At 40.5% G+C, this 26167-nt stretch overlaps 2 protein-coding genes across 2 annotated transcripts; one reads left to right on the top strand and one right to left on the bottom strand.

Moving 5' to 3' along the window:
• Window positions 1–406: 406 nt before the first annotated feature.
• cand2 (cullin-associated and neddylation-dissociated 2 (putative)) lies at window positions 407–17347 on the bottom strand. Its single transcript, XM_054617342.1, is given in 26 exon segments — window positions 407–637; window positions 1255–1362; window positions 2073–2237; window positions 2399–2568; window positions 3897–3992; window positions 4220–4395; window positions 5171–5310; window positions 5443–5583; window positions 5730–5883; window positions 6573–6760; window positions 6908–7114; window positions 7716–7968; window positions 8428–8483; window positions 8603–8666; window positions 10134–10257; window positions 10505–10646; window positions 11822–12144; window positions 12366–12505; window positions 12591–12696; window positions 13990–14188; window positions 14491–14548; window positions 14752–14875; window positions 15499–15653; window positions 16191–16215; window positions 16218–16333; window positions 17270–17347. Coding segments are annotated over 26 exon segments (3729 nt in total). The 5' UTR covers window positions 17338–17347.
• Window positions 17348–18985: 1638 nt separating this feature from the next.
• sec13 (SEC13 homolog, nuclear pore and COPII coat complex component) lies at window positions 18986–25789 on the top strand. The gene is made up of 9 exons (XM_054616856.1): window positions 18986–19170; window positions 19285–19329; window positions 20791–20906; window positions 21007–21158; window positions 21327–21460; window positions 21620–21753; window positions 22493–22613; window positions 24035–24181; window positions 25034–25789. Exons 1-9 carry the CDS (start codon window positions 19168–19170, stop codon window positions 25142–25144), a joined length of 963 nt encoding a protein of 320 aa, XP_054472831.1. The 5' UTR covers window positions 18986–19167; the 3' UTR covers window positions 25145–25789.
• Window positions 25790–26167: the final 378 nt, after the last annotated feature.

Raw genomic sequence — 26167 nt, 5'->3', positions numbered from 1 at the left:
TGAACTAAATTAAAACCAGTTCAGACTGGGAAGAAACCACACGATGGACCATAAGAAGTCCTCAGTGTCCATCCTTAAAGGGACAGTGTGTAGGATTTAATGACATCTACTGGTGAGGCTGCAGATTGAACCAACTCAATACTCCTCTCACATAAAGCCTGTAGAGAACTACGGTGGCCTTCAGGTACCAAAAACACACAACAGTCTCTCTATAGAGTCAGTGTTTGGTTTGTCCCTTCTGGGCTTCTGTAGAAACATGGCAGACTAAACTCCCTAAAGGCTACACACTCCAGCTTTAGTTGCATTTTTGCCATAAAGTAAATTCAAACTAACAAGCCCAGTTATCAAACTACAGCTGTGACTGTAACACATCTTTAAAAAGGCTCTTCATCTCTAAACACCACGTCTAGCTGATGTCCATGTTCTCTGCGGGGCCCTCCCCCCCTCCCTCCCCCCCCTGGACGCTCTGGTAGATGGACGCCATGTCTGCGTTGGTTCTGATCATGTTGGCGAAGTCGGCCATGCTGGGGCTCCTCTCCACCTCGGGCACGGCCAGCAGGGCGGCGACAGCACGCATCGCTGAGCGCCGCAGCTCCTCCTGCTTCTCAAACTCCTGCTTCACGGAGCCGGCCTTCACCTGCAGCAGAGGATCATTTCACTGTTAGATAATACAAGCTCTATATATTCTTAAAATAAATATGATAACATTTTATCTGACACAGTGTCTAGTTTGTATTGATGTTAGCAGCAGATTTAAGATGGAGATCAGGTGAAGCTCAAACCACCTTGAGTCAGATTTGTGATATTGAGCTAAATAAATTCTAGTTTCTAGTTTATTTCATTTGCACAATTGAAAAATATAACAACATAACATAGATAAATAATATTACAGTGCAGGAAGAGGCAGAAAGCCCACTGGGCTTATTTGAAGCCTCCACCTATAAAATATACAGTATATTAAAAAAACCCACAATACTATAACGAATACGTTACTGGTGTTACAGTTTCCATGACTCCTCACACAACTACGGCAAGTATCAGAGGTCAAAGTTGAATATGAGTTTGTATATAAACTACATTACATTACATTGTTAAAAGAGAATATAAATATAAATGTGGTTGATTTAGTCGTGTTTTAAAAGCCTGCTGGCCTTGTGATGTGTTGCTGCGTGGATCGTGTCCACACGGCGCCGTTCTCTGGTGTTTACATGAATCATGACATGAACATGAACGAGTGAATTCTGCAGACGGTACCTTGGTGGAGCAGGTAGCTTTAAGAGGCTCTATGAGTCGGTCCAGACGCTGGAGAACAGCTGCAGGACACAGAGAGGCCAGTCGGGCTAACATCAGGAACGTCAGCATCTAAACAACACACACACATAGAGAAACACAAACACACATACACACACACACACACACACACACACACACACACATAGAGAAACACAAACACACACACACACACATAGAGAAACACACACACATTTCAAACAGACATCGATGCATGACTGGATGATGGAGGGGAACAAACATTAAATGGTTATTCTAGTTTATTCCTTTTTCTTGATGGTCTTAACTCACATGTTTTATTTATGTTTTTATAAATGTCTTATGCATTTTTAACTTTACACTATAAACACAGTCTGTGGCTGTAACTTCCATAGAAGTTTGTACATTGTTGAAGCAAACTGAGCGTCTCCCTGGAACAGAACGTGGAATATAAATAAAGTTTTACTTGCTTTGTTGCTTCTGATTTTCAAACTGAAAAAAGGATGTTTTGGCAGCATGAGCCAATTTCTCCAAAATCAAAAAAAGTTGTGTTGAAACAAACTTTATATAGTAACCTGTGGTACTCTGATCTTTCACTGAAGTAAAAGTACTCTGTAACAAGTGAAAATCCTTCATTCAACATTGTACTCTAGCACTTGAGTGAATGTACTTAGTTACTTTCCACCACTGATTGTAACTCAAACAGCTGGTTGCCCTGAAGGCTGCTGATGAGTTTGAGTGTTTTTATGAAGATGATCATGTGAGCTGCTCATAACTGGTATTATTTCTGTGTCTTCACTCACCCTGATGTCGTAGTGATCTTTGAGTCCTTCCTCCACGTGATCCAGGAACTGCAGGACGTCCAGCCCGTCCAGGCAGCTGTCCAGCAGCGTGTACATGCACTCGAACGCCGCCTTACGCACGTCCAGACCGTCGTCCACTGTGTGTTTGAACGGACCCATCTCCACCTGTGGTACACACACACACACACACACACACACACACACACACACACACACACACACACACACACACACACACACACACACACACACACACACACAAACAATCATTAAGAGGTGAGCATCACACACCAACGTCCTCCGGCCTCTCGAGGCAGACATCCCACCTCTCTGATGAGGTCCTTCCTGATCTGGGTCTCCCTGTACAGGTGAGGCAGCACGGTTGCTAGGAGACCACGGATCAGAGACGGCTTGTTGTGAGCCACGGAGTTGAACATCACCAGAGAGACGCGGCGGACGTTGATGTCCTCGTCCTGCAGGGTCTTCAGGAAGTCGCCTGCCGAAGGGAGATGAGAGCGATTGATTTGTGAGATTGTTCTGATCAGTTTTAGAGCTCGTCTGGGTCTGAAACTTAAATATATATCAGAAATGTTGAGCCCTTATGAGCTCACAGCTTCAGATCATTGGGTCGGGTTCTTCTGGCTGATCCAAAGTCGAGTTTGAAAACTAAAGGTAGGTTTTGGCGAAGAGATAAGGCCCATAAATCACTTCTTTTTTACAGAGTGGCTTTTATTTGATGTCGTATTTGTCCTTCTTTATTTTATTATTGTTTTTATGATATTATTTATTTAATTTATATTATTTATTTCATCTATTTTATATAAATTGTTTATTTCATCTTTTAAGACACACACTAAGACACATTTTATTTAATTTAAATTTATTTATTTTATTTATTTTTTTATTTTATTTATTTTATTTATTTTATTTATTTTATTTATTTTATTTATTTTATTATTTTATTTCTTTAAGATGAAAATTAATTTAATCTTTTTTATATGTTTTATTTATCTCATCTTTTTAAACTATATTATTAATTTCATCTATTTTACATATTTTATTAATTTCATCTATTTTATATATATTTTTTGTCTTTTTGTGTGTCTTTGTGTCTCTGTGTGTGTGTATCTTAGTGTCTGTGCGTCTCTTAGTGTGTCTGTGTGTCTCTGTGTATCTTAGTGTGTCTTTGTGTGTCTTTGTGTGTATCTTAGTGTGTCTTTGTCTTTGTGTGTCTTAGTGTTGTGTGTATCTTAGTGTGTCTGTGTGTGTCTCTGTGTATCTTAGTGTGTCTTTGTGTGTCTCTGTGTATCTTAGTGTGTCTTTGTGTTGTGTGTATCTTAGTGTGTCTTTGTGTCTCTTGTGTGTGTGTATCTTAGTGTGTCTGTGTCTTAGTGTGTCTTGTGTGTCTCTGTGTATCTTAGTGTGTGTGTCTTTGTGTCTCTGTGTGTGTATCTTAGTGTGTCTGTGTGTGTCTCTGTGTATCTTAGTGTGTCTTTGTGTGTCTCTGTGTATCTTAGTGTGTCTTTGTGTCTCTGTGTATCTTGTGTATCTTGTGTGTCTTTGTGTGTCTCTGTGTATCTTAGTGTGTCTTTGTGTGTCTTGTGTATCTTTGTGTGTCTCTGTGTATCTTAGTGTGTCTGTGTGTGTCTCTGTGTATCTTAGTGTGTCTTTGTGTGTCTCTGTGTATCTTAGTGTGTCTTTGTGTGTCTCTGTGTATCTTAGTGTGTCTGTGTGTGTCTCTGTGTATCTTAGTGTGTCTGTGTGTGTCTCTGTGTATCTTAGTGTGTCTTTGTGTGTCTCTGTGTATCTTAGTGTGCGTCCTACCTATGCAGTCCTTCAGCAGGGCGTCGATGGCAGCCGGTTGGTCGACGATGGTGAACTTGACGGCCGTCACCACGGTGCTTCGAGCCAGAGGAGAACCTGAGAGGATTTAAAGGAACAACAGGAACATGAAGCTCACCACAGAAACACAGTACTACACAGTACTGATTATACTGACATACTTTTACAGAGTATTATTACTGCGTGGTATTTGTACTTTTGCTGTAACAGAGTATTTTTACTCAGTAGTATTAGTACTTTTACTGTAACAAAGGTATTGTCATTGTGTAGTATTAGTACTTTTACTGTAACAGAGTACTTCCTACCGGCTCTGAGCTGCTGCCTCAGTCGTGGTAACAGCTGATCGGCGTTCACCAGAGTCAGCTTCCCCAAACATTCAGCCACCAGGTTCCTGGTTCCTTCCTCCTCACACTCACAGTTCTGAATCAGCAGAGTCCAGATGGACTCCACATGGGGGGACAGACTAGAGGCTGGACAGGCACTGTGTAGAGAGGAAGAGGAGGAGGAAGAGAGAGAGGAAGAGAGAGAGGAAGAGGAGTGGGAGGAGGAAGGACTTATCAAACTTTAAAGGGAGTCTGGTTAAAGATGCACTAAGAGATATTCAAATAAAGCTTCACATAAAAAGTGGAGTTTCTGGTGAACCTTCATGATTTCATCTGATATCAGAATCCGACCCGGTGGCTCCGATGACGAGCTTTAAGAATAACTTTATAGAAACAGACGATCGTCTCTCTGATGGTCTCGTTTACTGATGGAGGTCTATAGAGGACCAGGACTAAACTGAGACTGGTTCAGATTAAGATACACCAAATGGTCAGTCAACTTGCTGCTCAGTATCAGGAGACAACCTCTGGTTCTTAAACTGAAGTCAGTGCTTCCTGTGTTAAAGCTGCATTCTCTCTGCTGTCCACCAGGGGGCGACTCCTCTGGTTGTATAGAAGTCTATGAGAAAATGACTCTACTTCTCTCTTGATTTATTCCCTCAGTAAACATTGTAAACATGAGTTTATGGTCTCAATCTCTAGTTTCAAGTCTTCTTCAATACAGCATGATGTTCATTTAGTAAATGATGCTCCATTTAGAGTCAAACAGACCATAAAGCAGGGGATGCTTTAGGGCGGGGCTACACACTGATTGACAGGTCGACACCAGAGACGTATACGGCGTCTCTACGTCACTCCTCCTCACTCCATATATGGTCACTTCCTGTTCATGAGGAGAAAAGGAATCAGGAAACACTGAGGAGAAACACACACCTGATGACCTCCTTGAGGGAGTGCAGCAGGAGGTACTGTCTCCTCGGCTGGGAGGAGATCTCCTTCAGCAGGAAGGGGAGGTAGTCGTTCAGGCTGCCGACCGCCATGCTGCCCAGAGCGCAGGACGCCGCCGTCTTCACCTGAAAACACAAACTGTTTACGGCCTCGTTCACCTTCATCCATCCAGAGAAGAGGTTCTACTGAGCGGGTTGATGACGAGACTTTTATACAGGTTTAATGAATGAATCAATTAAGAAAATAAGCATTGTCACCTCCTCGTTGGTGGAGGAGATGGCCTCCAGGAGGACTCCCTTCACCTCCTTACTTCCTCCCAGGCTGCCGCTCCTCCCCACCTCCCCCAAACACAACAGAGCCAGGACACGAGCCGACTCAGGAGAACCTGGATTCTTCACCTGAGGAGAGGAGGAGAGAGGAGAGGACATTAGAGGAGAGGAGAGGAGGAGAGAGAGGAGAGGAGTAGAAGAAAGAGGAGAGAGGAGATACAGTGAAACTGATGGAGGTGTTGTTGTACATCTCCTGTGTTTAATCCTCCACGCACCTCCTGCAGGAGTCCGGCCACCGTGGCCGGTGTCTCTGAGGGGCAGGAGGAGGACAACGCTGCTACACAACGAGCTACAGACTGGTACGACTGTCTGTGGAGGAGGGAGGACTGGGAGGTGTGGAACGGACCTGTGAGAGACTTCAGCAACTGACTGAGAGGAGGAGAGAGGAGATAAAAGTCTTTAGTACAGTGTGTGAAATAAGATTTGTGGATTGATTGATTGATTGATTGATTGATTGATTGATTGATTGATTGATTGATTGATTGATTGATTGATTGATTGATTGATTGATTGATTGATTGATTTGTTGATTGATTGAAAGTGTCAATAGCAATATTTCATTGGGTCTCTAAAATCATAAGTCTATAATGTATTTTTAAAAGCTCACTAATGTCCAGTTTTCATTATTCAATGAATCAGAACCACCTTTACTTTATCTCTTTTTACTTTCTCACAATAAACCCGACTGAAAGCAACAAACAGTCTTAAAACAGCTGTTCTACATAAACATCTGTCCTCCTCCTCTCCACAGAATTTAGAGAATCATAAGTAGACTTAAAAAAACAAACCTTGAATATTTCCCACAATGCAACACAAACATTTTGTCTTTCTGCTATAAAACTCGTCGTCTCAGAGCTGTAGTTTATTAAAACTGATCTTTATGTGTAGAATAAATCAATAATCAATGTCTTTATCACTGATGTTTACATTTCTCCTTCTTATAACTTCTTTAAACATAAATTATCTCACAAATCAAAAAGTATCAGATTCATATCACCATAAAAACAACCATAAACATATAAACATTATAAATGATCCTGAACCAGAACCCGTCTCACCTGTAGCCCAGGTTACTGGTTTTGGACAGAACCAGCGCCTGCAGGAGGTCCAGTATGGCGGCCAGCGCTCCTCCCTGCAGCAGAGGAGAGTGGACCAGTCTGAAGACGCCCGGCAGCACCGAGGAGCTGATCTTAGCCAAGGAGGAGGAGCAGGCTCTGGACATGGAGGTCAGCAAGGAGATGGACACCTGAGAGGAGGAGAACAGAACCCACAGGGAGAACATGTAAAACTCCACACAGAAGGCCCGTCTAGCCCGGGAATCGAACCCCGGCCCGTCCCCCCCCCATGTCACAGTGTTGGTGGTGGAAGGAGGCTGATCACTGCTGAACGCTACCTGTGATACGTGCATGTCGCTCTCGTCCACCAGAGCAGGCAGCTCGCTCAGGACGGGCTCCAGGGCCGCGGGTTTGATGCCGGCGGCGTGATGCGTGACCAGCGCGGTCAGACAGGCCAGCGTGGCGAGCTTCAGAGCTCGCTGGTTCTTCCTCAAGAAAGATCCCAACACGGACAGAGTCTCCGGGAGGATGGAGGACAGGTTGATCTGGACGGGAGGAGGAAGTACTCACATCCGTTACTGCAGGAGAAGTACTAGTACCACACTGTGAAGGTACTACACTAGTAGTACCAGTCAAACCGTACTGCAGGAGAAGTACTAGTACCACACTGTGAAGGTACTACACTAGTAGTACAGTCAAACCATACTGCAGGAGAAGTACTAGTACCACACTGTGAAGGTACTACACTAGTAGTACCAGTCAAACCGTACTGCAGGAGAAGTACTAGTACCACACTGTGAAGGTACTACACTAGTAGTACCAGTCAAACCGTACTGCAGGAGAAGTACTAATACCACACTGAAAATACTACGCTAGTAGTACAAGTCAAACCTTCCTGAAGTAAAAGTACTACCACCCCACTGTGAAGATACTCCACTAGTAGTACTGAAGTAAAAGTACTACCACCCCACTGTGAAGATACTCCACTAGTAGTACTGAAGTAAAAGTACTACCACCCCACTGTGAAGATACTCCACTAGTAGTACTGAAGTAAAAGTACTACCACCCCACTGTGAAGATACTCCACTAGTAGTACCAGTTACTTCCTGCAGTTAAAGTACTGATTGATCAGAGTTCTTTCTGAACCTTTAGCGGTGAGGCAGCGATGAGCGTGATGGTCCGGACGGCGGTCAGTCTGGTGATCTCGTTCTTCAACCTCTCCAGGAAGATCACCAGGACCCCCTGAAGCTCCGCCCCCAGGTGGTCGCCAAGGTGACACACCATGTGACCCATGCAGGAAATGGCCCTCTCCTTCACCTCCTGGTCGATGTCGGTCGCCTTCAGCCTCTTCAGGGTGACAGGAAACACCTGAGGAGGAACCAGTCCAGGGTCATTATCACTGATCTGCTGAACATGTTCTCTCTCTGAACGAACACAACCTGCTACTTTAATGCTAACGAGAGAATGCAAAGAGGTGGGAAGTTAATCTTGGGGTTATTGGGGTTAATTATGCACAATTTCACAATAAAAAGCATCCCTTTCAAAGTAAAGGTTTAGTTTAAATGATGCCCTTTTCATTGAATAGTAACCTGCTCTGCATTCAGCTGAATTAATATATTTCCATTCATTTATTTATAAAGAAGCCGTAGTTTGCACACAACCCACATTATACCTTTCTCCATAAATGAACTCACAAGGTAACTAACTCATTAAAAAAAAATGGAAATGTATGTATTTTTGTCTACTTATAACATGTTCAATGCAACCTGAGCAGGTAACTAATGAGAATAAAATAATGAAAATAATAAACAGTGAGTTGAGCTCAGAGAGATCAGAGAGTTGAGATCAGATTCCCGGCTCTGTGGCGCTCTGTCCCGACGGCCTTATCACTCTGACCAGCTGCTGACGAACGGTCTGGGTGATCGAGTCCTCCCACAGGCCACCTCTGGGGCAGAAGGACCTGCAGAGACCTGTCCTGGACCAGGCCTTATCACTCGAGACCAGCTGCTGGAGCAGGACAACGAGACCAGGACAGAGCCTCCAGAGGTGATCTTATAGAAGGAGTCCTCCGAGACACAGGCCACCACCAGGGGGGCAGAAGGACCAGGACAACGAGACCAGAACAACGAGACCAGGACAACGAGACCAGGACAACGAGACCAGGACAACGAGACCAGGACAACGAGACCAGGACAACGAGACCAGAGACCAGGACAACGAGACCAGGACAACGAGAACAGGACAACGAGACCAGGACAACGAGACCAGGACAACGAGACCAGGACAACGAACAGACCAGGACAAATGACCAGAACAGAAGACAGGACAACAAGACCAGACCAACAGACCAGTTCATCTGAAGAGGCTTCAAAGACCACCGTGACTCTAAGAGAGTACTAACATATAATGATACTTCATTCTACTACTCCACTACATTTATTCAATACCTTTAGTTAATTTACATATTCAGATTATCATAAACTGATAAATTATGATTTATTATTTTAGATTAAACCACCAGCAGAATATAAAGTCATTAAATGAGCTTCATCTTCATCAGCTGCATCTTTAAAGAGATGAACACATGAATGCATCATAATTATAAAACAGTTATAATAATATATATTATTCTGCTTTTAATATTACTTTAACTTCTGGTACTTGAAGTTTACTTTAATGCTAATACTTTTGTACTTTTACTTAAGTAAAGTTTTGAACGATGGACTAGACCAGCAGGTAGATAGGTAGGTAGTTAGACAGGAAGGTAGACAGACAGGTAGGTAGGTAGACAGGTGGGTAGACAGACAGGTAGGTAGGTAGACAGGTGGGTAGACAGACAGGTGGGTAGAGACAGGTGGGTAGACAGACAGGTAGACAGGTAGGTAGGTAGACAGGTGGGTAGACAGACAGGTAGCTATGTAGACAGGTGGATAGGTAGACAGGATAGGTAGGTATTTAGACAGGTAGGTAGACAGGTAGATAGGTAGACAGGTAGACAGACAGGTAGGTAGACAGGTGGATAGGTAGACAGGTGGGCAGACAGGCAGGTTGACAAACAGGTAGGTAGACAAGTAGGTTGGTAATAAACAGAGAGACAGGTAGGTAGACAGAAAGGTAGGTAAACATATGGGTAGTTACACAGGTACACAGGTAGACAGGTAAAACACAGATGCTGTGATGAATTGTGAGTCAGTGAGACGTGTGTCACACGACCCCCGTAGGAACCTTAATGAGTGTGTGTTTTCTTTTATTAAGACTAGTTTAACGTATTAATCACTAGTTAACATGCTGGGGATCTGTGATTCCTCACATCTAAGGTTTACTGAACTAAGAGACGATAAACAATAAACCAGATTCTAAATGTTAAACAATAAGATCAAGAACAAGGTTACACATTAATCACCACAACTAGAACAGACAGACAGGTTCTGAGATTTAAGAATCAAATCAAACAATGAACTGATTCTAACGTTTACTTTGATTCACACTATTTATATAAAAAAAGAATCCTCTGAAACAATAAATATATTAAATCAACATTGAACTGTTAACATGAGCCTTTAAAGAACCTGCATGTGTGGCTGAAAGGCCTGAGGAGGGTGAGACAGGAGGAGAACGTGGAAGAAGGAGAGAGCATCAATCCTCATGGTGGAGGAGGTGGAGCGGTCTGTCAGGGAGAAGACGATGCCTGGGGGAGGAGGAGGGGGGAGAGAGGAGGGAGGAGAGAGGAGGAGAAAGGGAGGATGAGAAAGGGAGGAGAGAGATAAAAATAAGAGCAGAGTGAGGAGAAAATGAAGAAACTGATGAATGAAGATTTGATGAAGTTTAGAGGAAGAAAGAGAAATAAAAGAAACAGGAAGAGTGTGTGTGTGTGTGTGTGTGTGTGTGTGTGTGTGTGTGTGTGTGTGTGTGTGTGTGTGTGTTAGTGTGTGTACCAGGTATCAGAGCAGGTATGTGTGTCTCCAGAGCTCCAGGAACAGTGTGACTGAGTTCAGTCAGCAGACTGAAGCCGCCCTGTCGAGATCTAACACTCTTCTCCTTCAGCTGTCTGTGGAGAGCCTTCACTATCAGAGGAACCTGGACACACACATAGAAACAACCAGAGACACACACACACATAGAAACAACAGAGACACACACACACACACACACACACACACACACACACACACACACACACACACACACACACACACACACACACACACACACTATTTAACAGAAGTTGCTGGAATAAACTAGGATCATGTTTAAGGCTCAATAGTTAAACCTTTTTTCTTTAGGATACCAAGTGGTAAATTATTACTGAGTTTGAAAAGAAAAAGAAAAGAAAAAGTCAAAAACTTTACAGATTTACAAAATATATGTTGAGTTTAGATTTAGATTTTTGTAAACAACCAATCTGTGTTTAAACCAACAGGAGGAGTAAGCTAGTTTGAAAATAAAAATAAAATAAAAAGTCAAAAACTTTACAGATTTACAGCATTAACGGCCAACAGGAGGAGGTTCAGTTCAGTTACATTATGATGCGTTCAGGCTCTGTTCAGTGAAAATGAGTATAGGTTGAAGGTTAATTATAACGTTATCATGATGTGTTCACATGTAATCTGTAAAATGTAGTGTTGGTGATGAACTAGAATAAATCCAGTAGTTTGAAGGAGATGTTTTCACATTAATATAAAATAGATATTAGAGATGAATTATGATGTTTAACTTCCTAACACTAGCTCTAAGATTATAACACATCATTAACACTACTAATGAAGAGATCTGTTTTAATCAATAAAAATACAATCTTTTATTTCCTTATCATTTGAATTGTACACTATAAACTACTATAACAAAGTAAAAGTATAACATTTGGTTGAGCGTGAAATGGTTTTTGGGACGATGACAAAATAAAATAAAACGTCTGGATCCTTTTGGACCAGCTGTTATAATCCAACAACAATATGGATCATCAATGATCAATAATTAATATTGGTGGTAAAAAACCAATGTGATCAGGGATCTAAAAGTTTTATTTGCTCCTGTTTTTCTTTATTGCTGATCAGATCTGTGAGTTTTATGGTCGTTCATCACTGGTAAACATCATTTTAGTATAAACCCACTGGAGATCAATAAACTCCTGAAGCTCTTCATCTCTGATCGCTGATCGATAACGATTCATTTCTGACAGTATCAGTGACATCATTAAACCCCACCTTCAAACACAGTACTTCCTGTGTACTTGTAGTATTACCCTCCTGTACCTGTTTCTTCAGCATGGCGACTCCTGGCTCCTCCTCCTCCTCTTCCTCCTTCCTGCTCCCCGATGACTCCGAGGCCGTGACGAGGCCCCGGCGGTTCGATCCCGCCCGTGTCTGCCTCAGCAGCGCGGAGAAGGCGGCGAAGACGTCGGCCCTCACGTTCTCCTCGCGCTCCTTGAAGCGAGCGAGCAGAGCGGGACAGACGGAGGAGTAGAAGGAGAGCAGGAGGTCACGGCGGGAGGTGATCAGCGCCTCCAGACACTTGATGGAGGAGCGACGCACCTTCCAGCTCATATCGTCATCATCACTGTACTCCTCATCGGATTCTGGAGGACAGAGAGTACTTTCACTCACAGAGTACTGTCCCAAAGTACACGTTAAGGTACTTCCTGCTCCTCCTTCACTACCTCTCAGAGGTACATAGTGTGCTTTTAACCCCACTACATCATTTTAGTACAACAGTAGTATATGCAGATGAAGATCAGAAGCATTAAACATATGAATGAAACAAAAGAAGAAGTAAACAGAAGACAAACGTTTCTCAAACCTTCGTCCAGCCCGTCCTCTACGTCCATGCTGTCCTCTTCCTCCTCCTCGTCATCATAGTTGTAGTTCGGGTCAAAGGTCATGAACTTTAGACAAAGCTGTGTTACCGTGGCAATATGGGGAGACATCTCCTTTGGACACCTGTCAATCAATGGACACAACATGAACGACAGTGTGTGTGTGTGTGTGTGTGTGTGTGTGTGTGTGTGTGTGTGTGTGTGTGTACCTGCGTATGAAGGCTTCAAAGGCCTGGAAACAATACTCTCTCAGCTCGTCGTCCTCCACACCGGTGAACTTCACCACCATCGGGATCAGCTTCTCTAAATGTTCACCTACACACACACACACACACACACACACACACACACACACACACACACACACACACACACACACACACACACACACACACACACGCACACACACACACAAAGTAACATGATGAATGGATGAATCTTTGTGTTGTATAGTGTACAGGGTACCTGAACAGGTAGATACAGAGGCTTTTTAAACAACGCTCTTCAATTTAATTCAATTTATTTTGTAAAGCCCAAAATCACAAATGACTAATTTGCCTCAGATTTACAATCTGTACACATACGACATCCTATGAGAGCCGTGAGACTGAACCAATAACAATAGTTGTGGTCGTATATAAAAAGTAATCATCATGACGTCACTCATTGGTTTGTGTACAGATGTTTTGAAGCCTTGGATAACAGCATCTTGTTTTTTTGCAAAGTGACCATATATGGAGTGAGGAGGAGTGACGTAGAGACGCCGTATACGTCTCTGGTGTGGACCTGTCAATCAGTGTGTAGCCCCGCCCTAAAGCATCCCCTGCTTTATGGTCTGTTTGACTCTAAATGGAGCATCATTTACTAAATGAACATCATGCTGTATTGAAGAAGACTTGAAACTAGAGATTGAGACCATAAACTCATGTTTACAATGTTTACTGAGGGAATAAATCAAGAGAGAAGTAGAGTCATTTTCTCATAGACTTCTATACAACCAGAGGAGTCGCCCCCTGATGGACAGGAGAGAGAATGCAGCTTTAACACAGGAAGCATGGAATTTCGTCGTACAGTACCAGTCAAAAGTTTGGACACACCTTCTCATTCAACTACTTTGAAGAATCTAAAATATAAATCATATTCTGGTTTATTGAGCATTTGTTTGTTTACCACATAATTCCATATGTGTTCCTTCATAGTTTGGATGTCTTCAATATTAATCTACAATGTAGAAAAATATTAAAATAAAAATAAAGAAAAAGGTGTGTCCAAACTTTTCACTGGTACTGTAGGTTGCCGCCTGGTTTAAAGACAAGAAAAGTTTTCTTGTTTCTTGGTTTTAAAATCTAAAAGATGAACCCGATATATGTTCAGTAAATCTGTTGGGTTTTTGGCTTCTTTACGTTTTGTACGTTAAAGCCAGTCAGCTAATGCCCAGTGTCTTAAGCAGCCTGGTCCAACAACTGGCATCATAAACACTTAAAGCTGCCACTAAAAGGTTTAGTCCTGAGGAGACAAACTGAACTATTTAAAAACAAATAAAATAAAGATCTGCATGAAAACTGAATAATGTCATGACCTTAAAATGTCACATGACTGAGCTCTCACCGACTCGATGGCCGCCCTGACGACTGATGGTTGCCAGGCACTGGATGTACGTCCTCGTCATGGATGTGGGCGGGGCCTTGGCCAACTCTGTCAACAGGTGTTCAGTCAGCTGGGTGAAGAGGGCGGGGCTACAGCAGGGCACCAGGTGACCGAGAGCCAAGATGGAGCGCTTCCTGACCGCCATCCTGGGGCTGGTTAACTAACGGAGCATCAGAATGAATGAATGAATGAATTAATAAGTGAATGAATGAATGAACGGATGGGCGGATGAAAGATAGATAGATACAAAGTAAATAAAATACATTAAATGTACAATGGAGGTTAATAATGTTTGTGAATGCAATGCAGCACTTAACATATGATGTATTTCTGTTGGTGACAATATAGATATTTAATTTATTTAGTGTATAAGAAATGAAAAAAAGCAATACTACAAATACTACTACTAGTATTCCTCTATAGTGAAAATGTAATGAATCATTTGGCGTTACAGTTTCTCACCTGAGGCAGCAGACTGGAGAGCAGAGAGCTGTGAAAGCTGACCAGAGCTCCACTCAGCCTGGAGAATACAAATATAATCAATCAATCAATCAATCAATCAATCAATCAATCAATCAATCAATCAATCAATCAATCAATCAATCAATCCAGGGTCAGGGTTAGAACGTTTACCCCTGACCTAACTCTAGTCACATGACTTCACGTCTCCTCCACTAAAGCGTTGGACTGACTGACAGATGGTTGTTATCGTTTCGTGGTTACCTCCCCAACATGTCCGACAGGATGTCCAGAGCCTCCAGCTGAACGGACACGTCCTCTTGTTTCCCCATCGCACCAATCAGCTGAGAGGTGATCTTCTTACACACACTGACCGTCAGGCTCAAACCTGGCAACCCAGAAAGAACACAAGAGGGAAGTGTTTTATCTGGAGGACTTTTTATATCGGCACAACCAAACACACAGGTGAGACGTTTTTGTTGCCTTCAAGTGCAGTCAGAAAAATCGTTATTCTGAATTCAGCACCTTTAAAAACTTTAAATATTAAATATAACAGACTGGATAGAATTTTAATGCTTTATAACGTGTTGATTTATCAAATTTAGGGGGACTGATTTGAGGAGAATAAGTGACATAAATGGTATAAAATGTCATAATGTTGCTGTTGCATTCATGATCAGTTCAACATCTTATATTCATTTTATGGTTTGGTATTTGGTGTAAATAATAATTAAGCTTATAGCTTTATTTCTATATTACTTTTTTTCTCTTGGTTTAACATGTGGTTGACATTTATTATAAGCGTACTTAAAATCTGTCCCTTTTAAATATAAAAATCAACCAATATGCAACTTGTATATGCAATTAATTAAAACATTAATTACACGTCACTTCATTATACTGCTGTTTAAAATAAGGAGAAAGCTGCTGATGATGATGATGATGATGATGATGTGTTCTATGATGATGATGATGATGATGATGATGATGATGATGATGATGATATCTCACCTGATGAAGACAGCGGTAGCTCAGCGATCACGGTCTTCAGTCCCATGCTGGAGATGTCTCTCAGCGGCTCTTTGTCCGACGTCATGTTGGAGCACAGCGTGTCCACCATCGTCTCCACCTGAGGCTCCTTCACCTTACTCACCAGAGGGGCCAGGCTGCAAATCAAACACACCCACCGAGTTCTTCAATCATCATCAGCTGATCTTCATCAGTAGTCTCAGCCACTGAGGCAGTGAGAGAAACTACAAACAATAACATCAGTGAGCGTGAAGTTCTTATAGTTCTGAGTGTCTCTGAAACGTTACTTTGATAAACGTTGGGACCTTTAAATGTCTAGAAAATAATAATAATAATATTTATAATAATAACATTAATAGGTAATATTACAAGTAATATATTACAAGTAATATTACAGATAATATTACAGGAATTATTAGTGGTATTATTACAGGTGTTATTAGTAGTATTATTACTGGTATTATTTCAAGTACTATTAGAAATAAATAAATAAATATTTTAATATTAATATCTCAGGATCCCTCCTGCTAATTTATTAATATTAAATGTTATATATGACATGAAATATCTATTTGATAATCACAATACCATTAAACGTCAATATGCAGCGTGCCCCCCCATAAGCCTGAACAGAACTGATAAATCTCCGTCTCCGTATTGTGGAGATCACAAACCATTTGACGGCGAGGTTCTGAACCTCCCGTTCTTGTCCTCCAGCAGTTTGAGGAGCATCGTCACCACCTTCCTCTCACTGTCCTCGTCCAGCTTGATGCTGTCCTTCTGCAGCTCCAGCATCAGGTCGTTGGTGGCCATGAACCTGGAGTCACACACACACACACACACACACACACACACACACACACACACACACACACACACACACACACACACACACACACACACACACAGATACAGAGAAGGTTTAGTTGAGAGCAGACAGAGTCAAACACAAACAAACTACTGGGCTAATAAATGATGAACTCATCGTTTAAGTTGTTGTGATATTAAATAACTAAGAAAAGGAAAAGAAAGACTCAATCATCAATCAATTAAAGTGATCAGTAGAGTGAAATCTGTATTATCTTGACTTATAGACACTAAGTACATTTACTAAAGTACCAAGTTTGATGCACATGTACTTTACTTGAGTATTTGTATTTTCTGCTACTTTATACTTCTCTTCTTCTATATTTCAGAGCGTATATTCTACTTGTTACTGTTTTTCATCTCAGAGGTAAATAAATAAAACGTTTACTCCACTACATTAATCTGACAGTTTAAGTTACTTTAACAAAATATAATAAACTAAGAAATGATTGATGTATTAATATGAATAAAAAAGAGTTTATTGATCCCTTAGGGAAATTCACAAACTTAAAAATAACTTAAAATATGCACATTAATGAATTAATAATTAAAATACAGTAAAATAATTCTGCATAATGAGAACTTTAACTTTTCATACTTTAAGTATATTTTGATGCTGATACTTTAGTACTTTAAATCAAGCAGGATTTCTACTTGTAACAGAGTATTTCTACTCTGTGGTATCAATACTTTTACTGCAGTAAACTTCTTCATTAATACTTCTTATATACTCTCCACACACACACACACACACACACACACACACACACACACACACACACACACACACACACACACACACACACACTCATTAACGAGTATATATATATATTATATTATTTAACTAAAGTGACTCACAGTGACTGAAAGCTTTCCATGAACTTACCGAAAGTCTTTGTCGGTTGATGTCATTTTCTCCAACAGGTTGGAGATGTGGAAGGACGCGGTGGACATCCTGCTGCCTGACAGCTGCGGGACTTATTATCAAAGAATAAAGAATAAAGAATAAAGAATAAAGAATAAAGAATAAAGAATAAAGAATAAAGAATAAAAGAATGAAAGAATAAAAGAATAAAAGAATAAAAGAGGAACAGAAAGTGACGCGACAGATTTAACCGGACAACATGGCGAGAGAAGGAGCAGCACCGGAGAGAGAGGCGCTCCGGCGGGGGGGAACCTGACACTCCGCGTTAGAGATATAAATAGACCAGAATCCAGGGTGACAGCGCCACCGTGTGGACACATAGAGCATAGTCAACCAATTAAACCTATTCAATATGTCCTACACAGACAATTATTATACAATATTACACATACTATACAATTAAATCACATACTATACAACTACACAGACAATAAATACACATACTATACAACTACAGACAATAATACACATACTATACAACTACACAGACAATAAATACACATACTATACAACTACACAGACAATAAATACACATACTATACAACTACACAGACAATAAATACACATACTATACAACTACACAGACAATAAATACATACAATAAATACACATACTATACAACACAGACAATAAATACACATACTATACAATACAATAAATAACATACTATACAACTACAGACAATACAATACACATACTATACAACTACACAGACAATAAATACACATACTATACAACTACACAGACAATAAATACACATACTATACAACTACACAGACAATAAATACACATACTATACAATACAACATACTATACTACACAGACAATAAATACACATACTATACAACTACACAACATACTATACAACTACACAGACAATAAATACACATACTATACAACAAAATAAAGATAGAACAGGAATAAATAACATACTATACAACAGGGCGCCTGGTCTCTAATATTAGTTTTAATTATTAACAGCGAATCCATCTTCCAGTTATTAAATACTTTGCAGGTTTTGATTATATTATTGAATACATATACATTCTGATATATAAGTTAAACTACACAGCAGAACATAAAGAAGTTTAAATCTGCTCCACCTTTACAAGCTGCAGCATTAAAGTGATGAACACATGAATGCATCACTAACATTATACAATAATATACATTATTCTGACATTTGACATGCATAGTGAAAACTTTAAGTATATTCTGATGCTAATAATACATGATGCAATACAAATACACTGTGCAATACAATAGTTATAATAGTTTCTGTCTGTATATATAATATTTCAGTTACAGTGGATTCTTTTACTGTTTTTTATTGCTAATTTGCTTATTTATAATCTTTTTTACTATGTCTCTTGTTTGCACTATCCTCTCTGCTGCTGTAATCCTGTAAATGTCCCCGCTGCGGGACTAATAAAGGATTATTTTATTTTATCTTATTTTATCTTATCTAATAAATAGTACTCTCGGGAAATACTACTCTTACATGAGTCAAATGTCTAAATATTTCCTCCCGCACTGGTCATGTTATTATTATGTATCTTTATATTGCCAGTCTTGCCTTTGTTTGACTTTTAAAACAGTTTATAAGATTTTTATTTTTATTTTCTCGTTGTGCGGAACCTTTGTTTGTCCGTTCGTGTGTTTCCGCCGGTAGGAACAGTCGTCGGACCTGTAGACGGAAGCGACGTCTTGTTGCCACGTCGGAGCAGTTGAGCTGGTGAACTCATTCAGGAGAGAAAAAGGGATACTTCTATACATTTATATATACTTCTATACATTTATATATACTTATATACTTATATATATTTATATATACTTATATACATTTATATTCAGCAGTCATGGTGAGTTCAGTTTGTTTCAACAGTTAGCTGCGGACGTGCTAGCTCGTTAGCTGACAGGCTAACGGCGGAGAGCTAATCCTCAACATAACTTTATTGTTTGTTTGTGAATTCCAGGTTTCTGTCATCAACACGGTGGACACCTCTCACGAGGACATGATCGTAAGTCTCCTTCATCCATCACTGAAGCTAACGTTAGCATTAGCTATCACTGAAGCTAACGTTAGCATTAGCTATCACTGAAGCTAACGTTAGCATTAGCTGAAGAGACAGTTTACCTGCTGCATGTCTGTCAGTGTCTCCTTGTTTAGTATTATTATTATTATTATTATCATGATTATTATTATTATAATTATTATTATTATCATCATTATTATTTTTATATTATTATTATTATTATCATCATTATTATTTTTATCATTATTATTATTTTTATCATTATTATTATTATTATTATTATTATCATTATTATTATTATTATCATTATTATTATCATCATTATTATTATTATGATCATCATTATTATTATTATTATCATCATTATTATTGTTATTAAACAGCCTTTAATGCTGCAGGTTAATATTAATACACAGTGATGAGGAAGTACTACTACCTCACTGTAAAAGTACTTTGTTACAGTATGAGAACCAATACAACACAGTAAAAAGTACTATGTCCACAGTATCACCACTCTGTTAGAGTAAAGGTACTGATAGCACACAGTAAAACACTCTGTTAGAGTAAAGGTACTGATACCACACAGTAAAACACTCTGTTAGAGTAAAGGTACTGATACCACACAGTAAAACACTCTGTTAGAGTAAAGGTACTGATACCACACAGTAAAACACTCTGTTAGAGTAAAGGTACTGATACCACACAGTAAAACACTCTGTTAGAGTAAAGGTACTGATACCACACAGTAAAACACTCTGTACTGATAGAGTAAAAACTCTGTTAGAGTAAAGGTACTGATACCACACAGTAAAACACTCTGTTAGAGTAAAGGTACTGATACCACACAGTAAAACACTCTGTTAGAGTAAAGGTACTGATACCACACAGTAAAACACTCTGTTAGAGTAAAGGTACTGATACCACACAGTAAAACACTCTGTTAGAGTAAAGGTACTGATACCACACAGTAAAACACTCTGTTCTAGTTAAAGTACTTCCATACTAACGATACTCTGTTACAGTAAGTAAGAGGAAGTAACAGTCCAAACCTCAAAATGATCACAAATATATTGACAGTGTTGCATAAACAAAAGGAGAATCAGTTGCTGTTGCCGTAGTTTCCAGTTACTTTGATTGTTCTGTTCATTGATGAACTGATTAATAAAGTCATGGTTTCGGCTGTAACTCAATGAGCTCTTTAGTTTGTGTGTCTGTCTCTTCTTGTGTGTTGACTGTAATCGTTTGTATTCTACGTTATGAATGTGTTCAGCTCTGGTTTTCTTTTAGTCAGCAGCATTAGTTCAGTTGCTAATGTGTTCCAGAGTTCCTTTATTATGATTGTTTCATTGACGTACGTTTCATGATATTTATTGTGTAGTGCACAAGAGAGAACAGAGGTCATTTATTTATCATTCATTAAACTGTGTGTTGTTCTGTCTGTTTCAGCACGATGCCCAGATGGACTACTACGGGACTCGCCTCGCCACCTGCTCCTCCGATCGCACCGTGAAGATCTTTGATGTGAGAAACGGAGGGCAGATCCTGGTCGCCGACCTCAGAGGGTAAGAGACCACCGTTACACCGAACCAGCAGCTTCAGACTCCTCACAGTAATTCTTTTATCTGTAACACTGACGTCACATTTGTGTCTGTGTTTGTGCAGCCACGAGGGTCCGGTGTGGCAGGTGGCGTGGGCTCACCCGATGTTCGGCAACATTCTGGCTTCCTGTTCCTACGACCGTAAAGTCATCATCTGGAAGGAGGAGAACGGATCCTGGGACAAGATGTATGAGTACTGTGGACACGAGTCATCAGGTCTGTAGATCTGCTGGTGAAATAAAACCTAGGAGTTGTTTTCTACGTATTTCATATTTCTGTATTTGTGACTGGCTCTCTAGTTTGTATTTTATCAAATCTTTCTCTCCCTCCGATGAAGTCAATTTCAGACAGACTGTTTCTAAATCTGCTCCTGTGTCTCCACAGTGAACTCCGTCTGCTGGGGTCCTTATGACTTCGGTCTGATTCTGGCCTGCGGCAGCTCAGACGGAGCCATTTCCCTCCTCACGTTTACTGGTGATCAGCAGTGGGACGTCAAGAAGATCAGCAACGCACACACTGTGAGTCTGAGAGACACCTCGGAGTGTCAGAGGTTCATTCCATGAATGCGTGACATACTGTCCAGTTCAACTATTTGTTCATGCTGTTCTTTACTCCGTCCAGCTGTCCGTCTCCTGCTGGTTCACAGGTTCATTAACCCCGCTGTCATTGTGCTTCAGATCGGCTGTAACGCGGTGAGTTGGGCTCCTGCCGTCGTTCCCGGCAGCCTGATCGATCAGCCGTCGGGTCAGAAACCAAACTGTGTGAAACGCTTCGTCTCTGGAGGCTGCGACAACCTGGTCAAACTCTGGAAGTAAGTTCATGTTCAACAGACTATTAACTATCAATAGAAGTTATGTGTTTATTGTCATGTGCACAGCTGCTGCAGAGAAGCAGCCGTAATATTCATATCCCTCAAGCAACGCTAATTAAATATGAATAAAAAGAAAATCACACAAGTAAAATATGGAAGAAGTTAAAATAACCAAAAATACGAAATGTATTTGTTGCTTATTTCGATGAATATTTAAAGGGGCAGAGAATAATAGACTCAGACTCACAGACTGTTTATTTAACATATATATATATATATATATATATAGTTGTCACAGCTTTAACAGAAACGTAGTTGAAAGCATCAATAATGTGATGGATGTTTGTTTATGTGCAGCAAACATAAATGTGTCAATAGAATAAAAACATGTTGGGAAAAAGTTCATTTTGGAAGTTAGTTTAAAGGCATAGATTGTGTGCTGCACAGCATTACACATCACAGTCTGTCTACAGGTCGTAAGGAGAATGTCTTCATATGTTAGAAAAGCCTTTTGTCTGTGGTAGAGTTGGATTGTGGGTAATGTAGGTGTCAGGCTTTGAGGAGGAAGTTGAACAGAATAAAAAGAGGAAGTCTCTGGTTCTGCTGCTTCGCTTTATGTCCTTTTAGTTTTAAACTGTCCATGAAGAGTCAGACGACGTTAGAGGAGAGAAACGCTGACTCGTTTGATTTCTCTTGTTGGAGGAGAGTTATGTCTTAACTTCTCACCTCCTGCCTCCAGAGAGGAGGACGGTCAGTGGAAGGAGGACCAGAAGCTGGAGGCTCACAGTGATTGGGTGAGAGACGTCGGCTGGGCTCCTTCTATTGGTCTCCCCACCAGCACCATCGCCAGCTGCTCTCAGGTCAGACTCCTTTCTGTTCCATTAACACTGGCTCTGCTCCTCAATGTTCTCCAGAGAATCACTGTCTTCTTATTCAATCACTAGATTATTCTGATTAGTGTGGCAGCTGTTAAACGTGGAGTTTATTGATCTGAACCACCAGGTGGAGACAGAGAGTAAAGTTCAGTAAGAAGAAGTTACAAACATGGAAACATCTCGTTTCATTAACGGGCTGCCTTAAACTTCATTTTCTGATTCATGAAACAAGTATGTATGAAGCATATGTATGTAACGAAGTACATTTACTCAAGTACTGCACTTCAGTTCAAATTCAACATACTTGTACTTTACTGCAGTATTTCCACAACACCTCAGAGATATTTCTCCTTTTTCTACACTACATTTATTTAGTAACTTGTTGTTAGCGTTTACATAAAAAACTATGATGTACTTAAATAATATAAAGCAGTACTGTATTATGTACTACTAATCTACTCAGCAGTATACAAAGGAAACTGAAGCTCTACACTGAAATGAGAGCGATGGTGTTTAAAGAATCAAAGCGTTCTTTTTCTTTATGAAATAACAAACGGGTATGAAGTTGAAATGGATGAAAGAAAAACTCTTTTCCTGGTTATAATACAAAACATTGTCTCTTGTGAAAGAGTTTGAAGAAGAGGTTGACATAATTATGATGAAACATGAGACTAACATATGCCTGTGAAATAGGTAAGAGATGTAGTCTATAGCTAACAATAAATAAAATAAATGTTACTTCCACACATTCACAGCGCTCGGTGCTCAGCTGCTCCGACAGTGTTTCTCTGAATAACTCAACGGTACGTTTCAAACAGCGCTGCGTTATTACGCTTCGGTTTGAGCCAGAGTCCAGGGTGAATATTAACAAATGAGTATCTAAAAAACTGTTTAACAAAGTCTGGTTCTGAACATCTCTTGTCTCCTCCCCATTATTGAAATCATCTAAATATCCAGCCGTGACGTTGAACACTGAGCTCCTCGTTCTGTTCTTCATCACAACACACTGACAGCATCATCTCTCCTCTTTAACTCTATAACTCTATAACCTCTGTCGTCTCCTAGCAACAAGTCACATGACACAAAGAGGAGAGGTTATATTTCTGTTCTTTCCATCCCGTAGTCAGACTCTTATAATGACAAAAACCAGCTCTTTAAGTGGACGAGCATAAACGGTGGGCGATCACATAACAGTTTAACTTTAATACTGAACCAGTTTAAACTTTATTGTTCATATTTTAGACACAAAAACTTGAGGAGAAAGAGTCCAGGCTGAAAACTTCTGAAGTGACCATTTAAAGTAAAAGATCTGAGTCATGGTGAACAAACCAAACACCGTCTGCTGGGTCACATGGCAGCAGAGTTAAGTGAGGAACATTTTGACATGAGATTGTGTTTCCTCGTAGGACGGACGTGTCTTCATCTGGACGTGTGACGACCCGGCGGGCAACACCTGGACGGCCAAACTGCTCCATAAGTTCAACGACGTGGTTTGGCACGTCAGCTGGTCCATCACTGGAAACATTCTGGCTGTTTCTGGAGGAGACAACAAGGTGGAGTTTATGAAGGAACACATGTTAAGCTTTGTCTGAACCCGTGAGCTCTTATACCAGGAGGCAACCTCCAGTTCTGAAGAGTAGAGCCAAAGCTTCCTGTGTTAAAGCTGCATTCTCTCTGCTGTCCACCAGGGGGCGACTCCTCTGGTTGTATAGAAGTCTATGAGAAAATGACTCTACTTCTCTCTTGATTTATTCCCTCAGTAAACATTGTAAACATGAGTTTATGGTCTCAATCTCTAGTTTCAAGTCTTCTTCAATACAGCATGATGTTCATTTAGTAAATGATGCTCCATTTAGAGTCAAACAGACCATAAAGCAGGGGATGCTTTAGGGCGGGGCTACACACTGATTGACAGGTCCACACCAGAGACGTATACGGCGTCTCTACGTCACTCCTCCTCACTCCATATATGGTCACTTCCTGTTGAAAACGCTGAACGTCCACCTCTTGTATACAGTCTGTGGTTTATACTTGAACTGATGTTCGTTATTCTCTGAAACACCAGAGGACGTAAAATAAAACTGTGAAAAATCTAAAATACTGTGTAACCGACGAACGCCATAAACTAACCTCCACTATGACGAGGAAGGACTGTTATCTGTAAACTCATGTCTCATTTTATGGACTACTTTACCTTTAAACTAATCCTGTAAAGAAAGAAGTCCTGTATTCCATTTATTATAAAGACACTCGGGTTGGTCTTCCTGTAAACTATTTAATTTGGCTGCTAAATATTTACTCAAATTAGATTTTCATAGATTGCAGGACCAAACGCACTGCGGCGTTTATAAACTAAGCTTCACGTTGTTTACTTCCTCTGACCCGTGTGTTCGATCCCCCTGTAGGTGACGCTGTGGAAGGAGTCGATGGACGGTCAGTGGGCGTGTATCAGTGACGTCAGCAAAGGCCAGGGCGCCGTCTCCACCATCACAGACACGCAGCAGATCGAGCAGTGACACGTTCTGACCTTTGACCCCCGACTGGACCCGGATGACCCCGCTCTTTAAAAGATGACCTCATGACCCCGCCGGACGACGTCCTCGCCGACTGAGCTCCTTCTGTAACGCTGATGTTCGGCTGTGTGATGATGACATCATGAGTTCTGTACAGATGTTCCTAAAGTTCATCAGACTGATAATTAACATAAACATTGTTTTAATTAGATGCACTCCACCGAGTCTCCACATGTACATTCACATAACTTATCCCGTCCCATGATGCTTTGCTCCTGAAACATTCCACCTCCACCAGCGGAGAACGAACCCATCGAGCATCTCGGGCAGCAAATAAATAAAACGTTTCTCTCCATAAAAGTTAATAAACTTCGTTCTCTGCTCTGGGATCAGATCCTCGTGTCGTCACGGTGATAAAGAAATGATCCGACTGGTTCAGTAAACTTAACAAGTTAATAAATGATTTATTGAGTAAACTATTGATTCACATTCTTTTCCACACACGAGGCTGGTCGTGACCTGAACCGGCCTTAATGAATCCTAATGAGACGACCCTGAATGAGGAACAGTTTCAGTTGTGAGATCAGAAAACCACGGATGAGTTTTTCATATTTGATGTAATTAAATAACCTTAATGTTAAAAACAAAACGTCTTGTTTCTTTGGTTCTTTGAAAGCAGTTTGAGTTCTGATCTGTTCATCATGGATGAAGCTCTTGAGTTACAGTGAACTCTTATTTTGAAAATAAAGGTTTTGAACCCAGGAGCAGCATTGTAGACTGGCTGAGAGATGATCATGTGACGCAGCTGACACAGAAGGTTAACTGGTCCAGTCATGTTTTCATCATCATGTTGCTGCTTATGCTGCTGTTCTGTTAAATGATCCTCCTGGGAAGACTTCCACATTACCACATATCTGTCCATGGTCTTAATAAATACACTTTTTAATATTTATTGGTTTTATACATTTAACACAATCTACATACATAAATGACCCCCAACCTGAACATATGGCAGTATATAAAATA

Source organism: Anoplopoma fimbria, chromosome 17 (assembly GCF_027596085.1).
Source record: "Anoplopoma fimbria isolate UVic2021 breed Golden Eagle Sablefish chromosome 17, Afim_UVic_2022, whole genome shotgun sequence".
Taxonomy (NCBI): domain Eukaryota; kingdom Metazoa; phylum Chordata; class Actinopteri; order Perciformes; family Anoplopomatidae; genus Anoplopoma; species Anoplopoma fimbria.
The sequence above is the reverse complement of the archived record's forward strand: the minus strand, read 5'-3'. Positions and strand labels throughout refer to the sequence as shown.

Bases quoted from the DNA above. Each gene is read 5' to 3' on its own strand.
- sec13 (XM_054616856.1), top strand. The intron at 21,159-21,326 runs GTCTGTAGATCT...GTGTCTCCACAG, and splicing joins CTGTGGACACGAGTCATCAG to TGAACTCCGTCTGCTGGGGT. The intron at 24,182-25,033 runs GTGGAGTTTATG...ATCCCCCTGTAG, and splicing joins TTTCTGGAGGAGACAACAAG to GTGACGCTGTGGAAGGAGTC.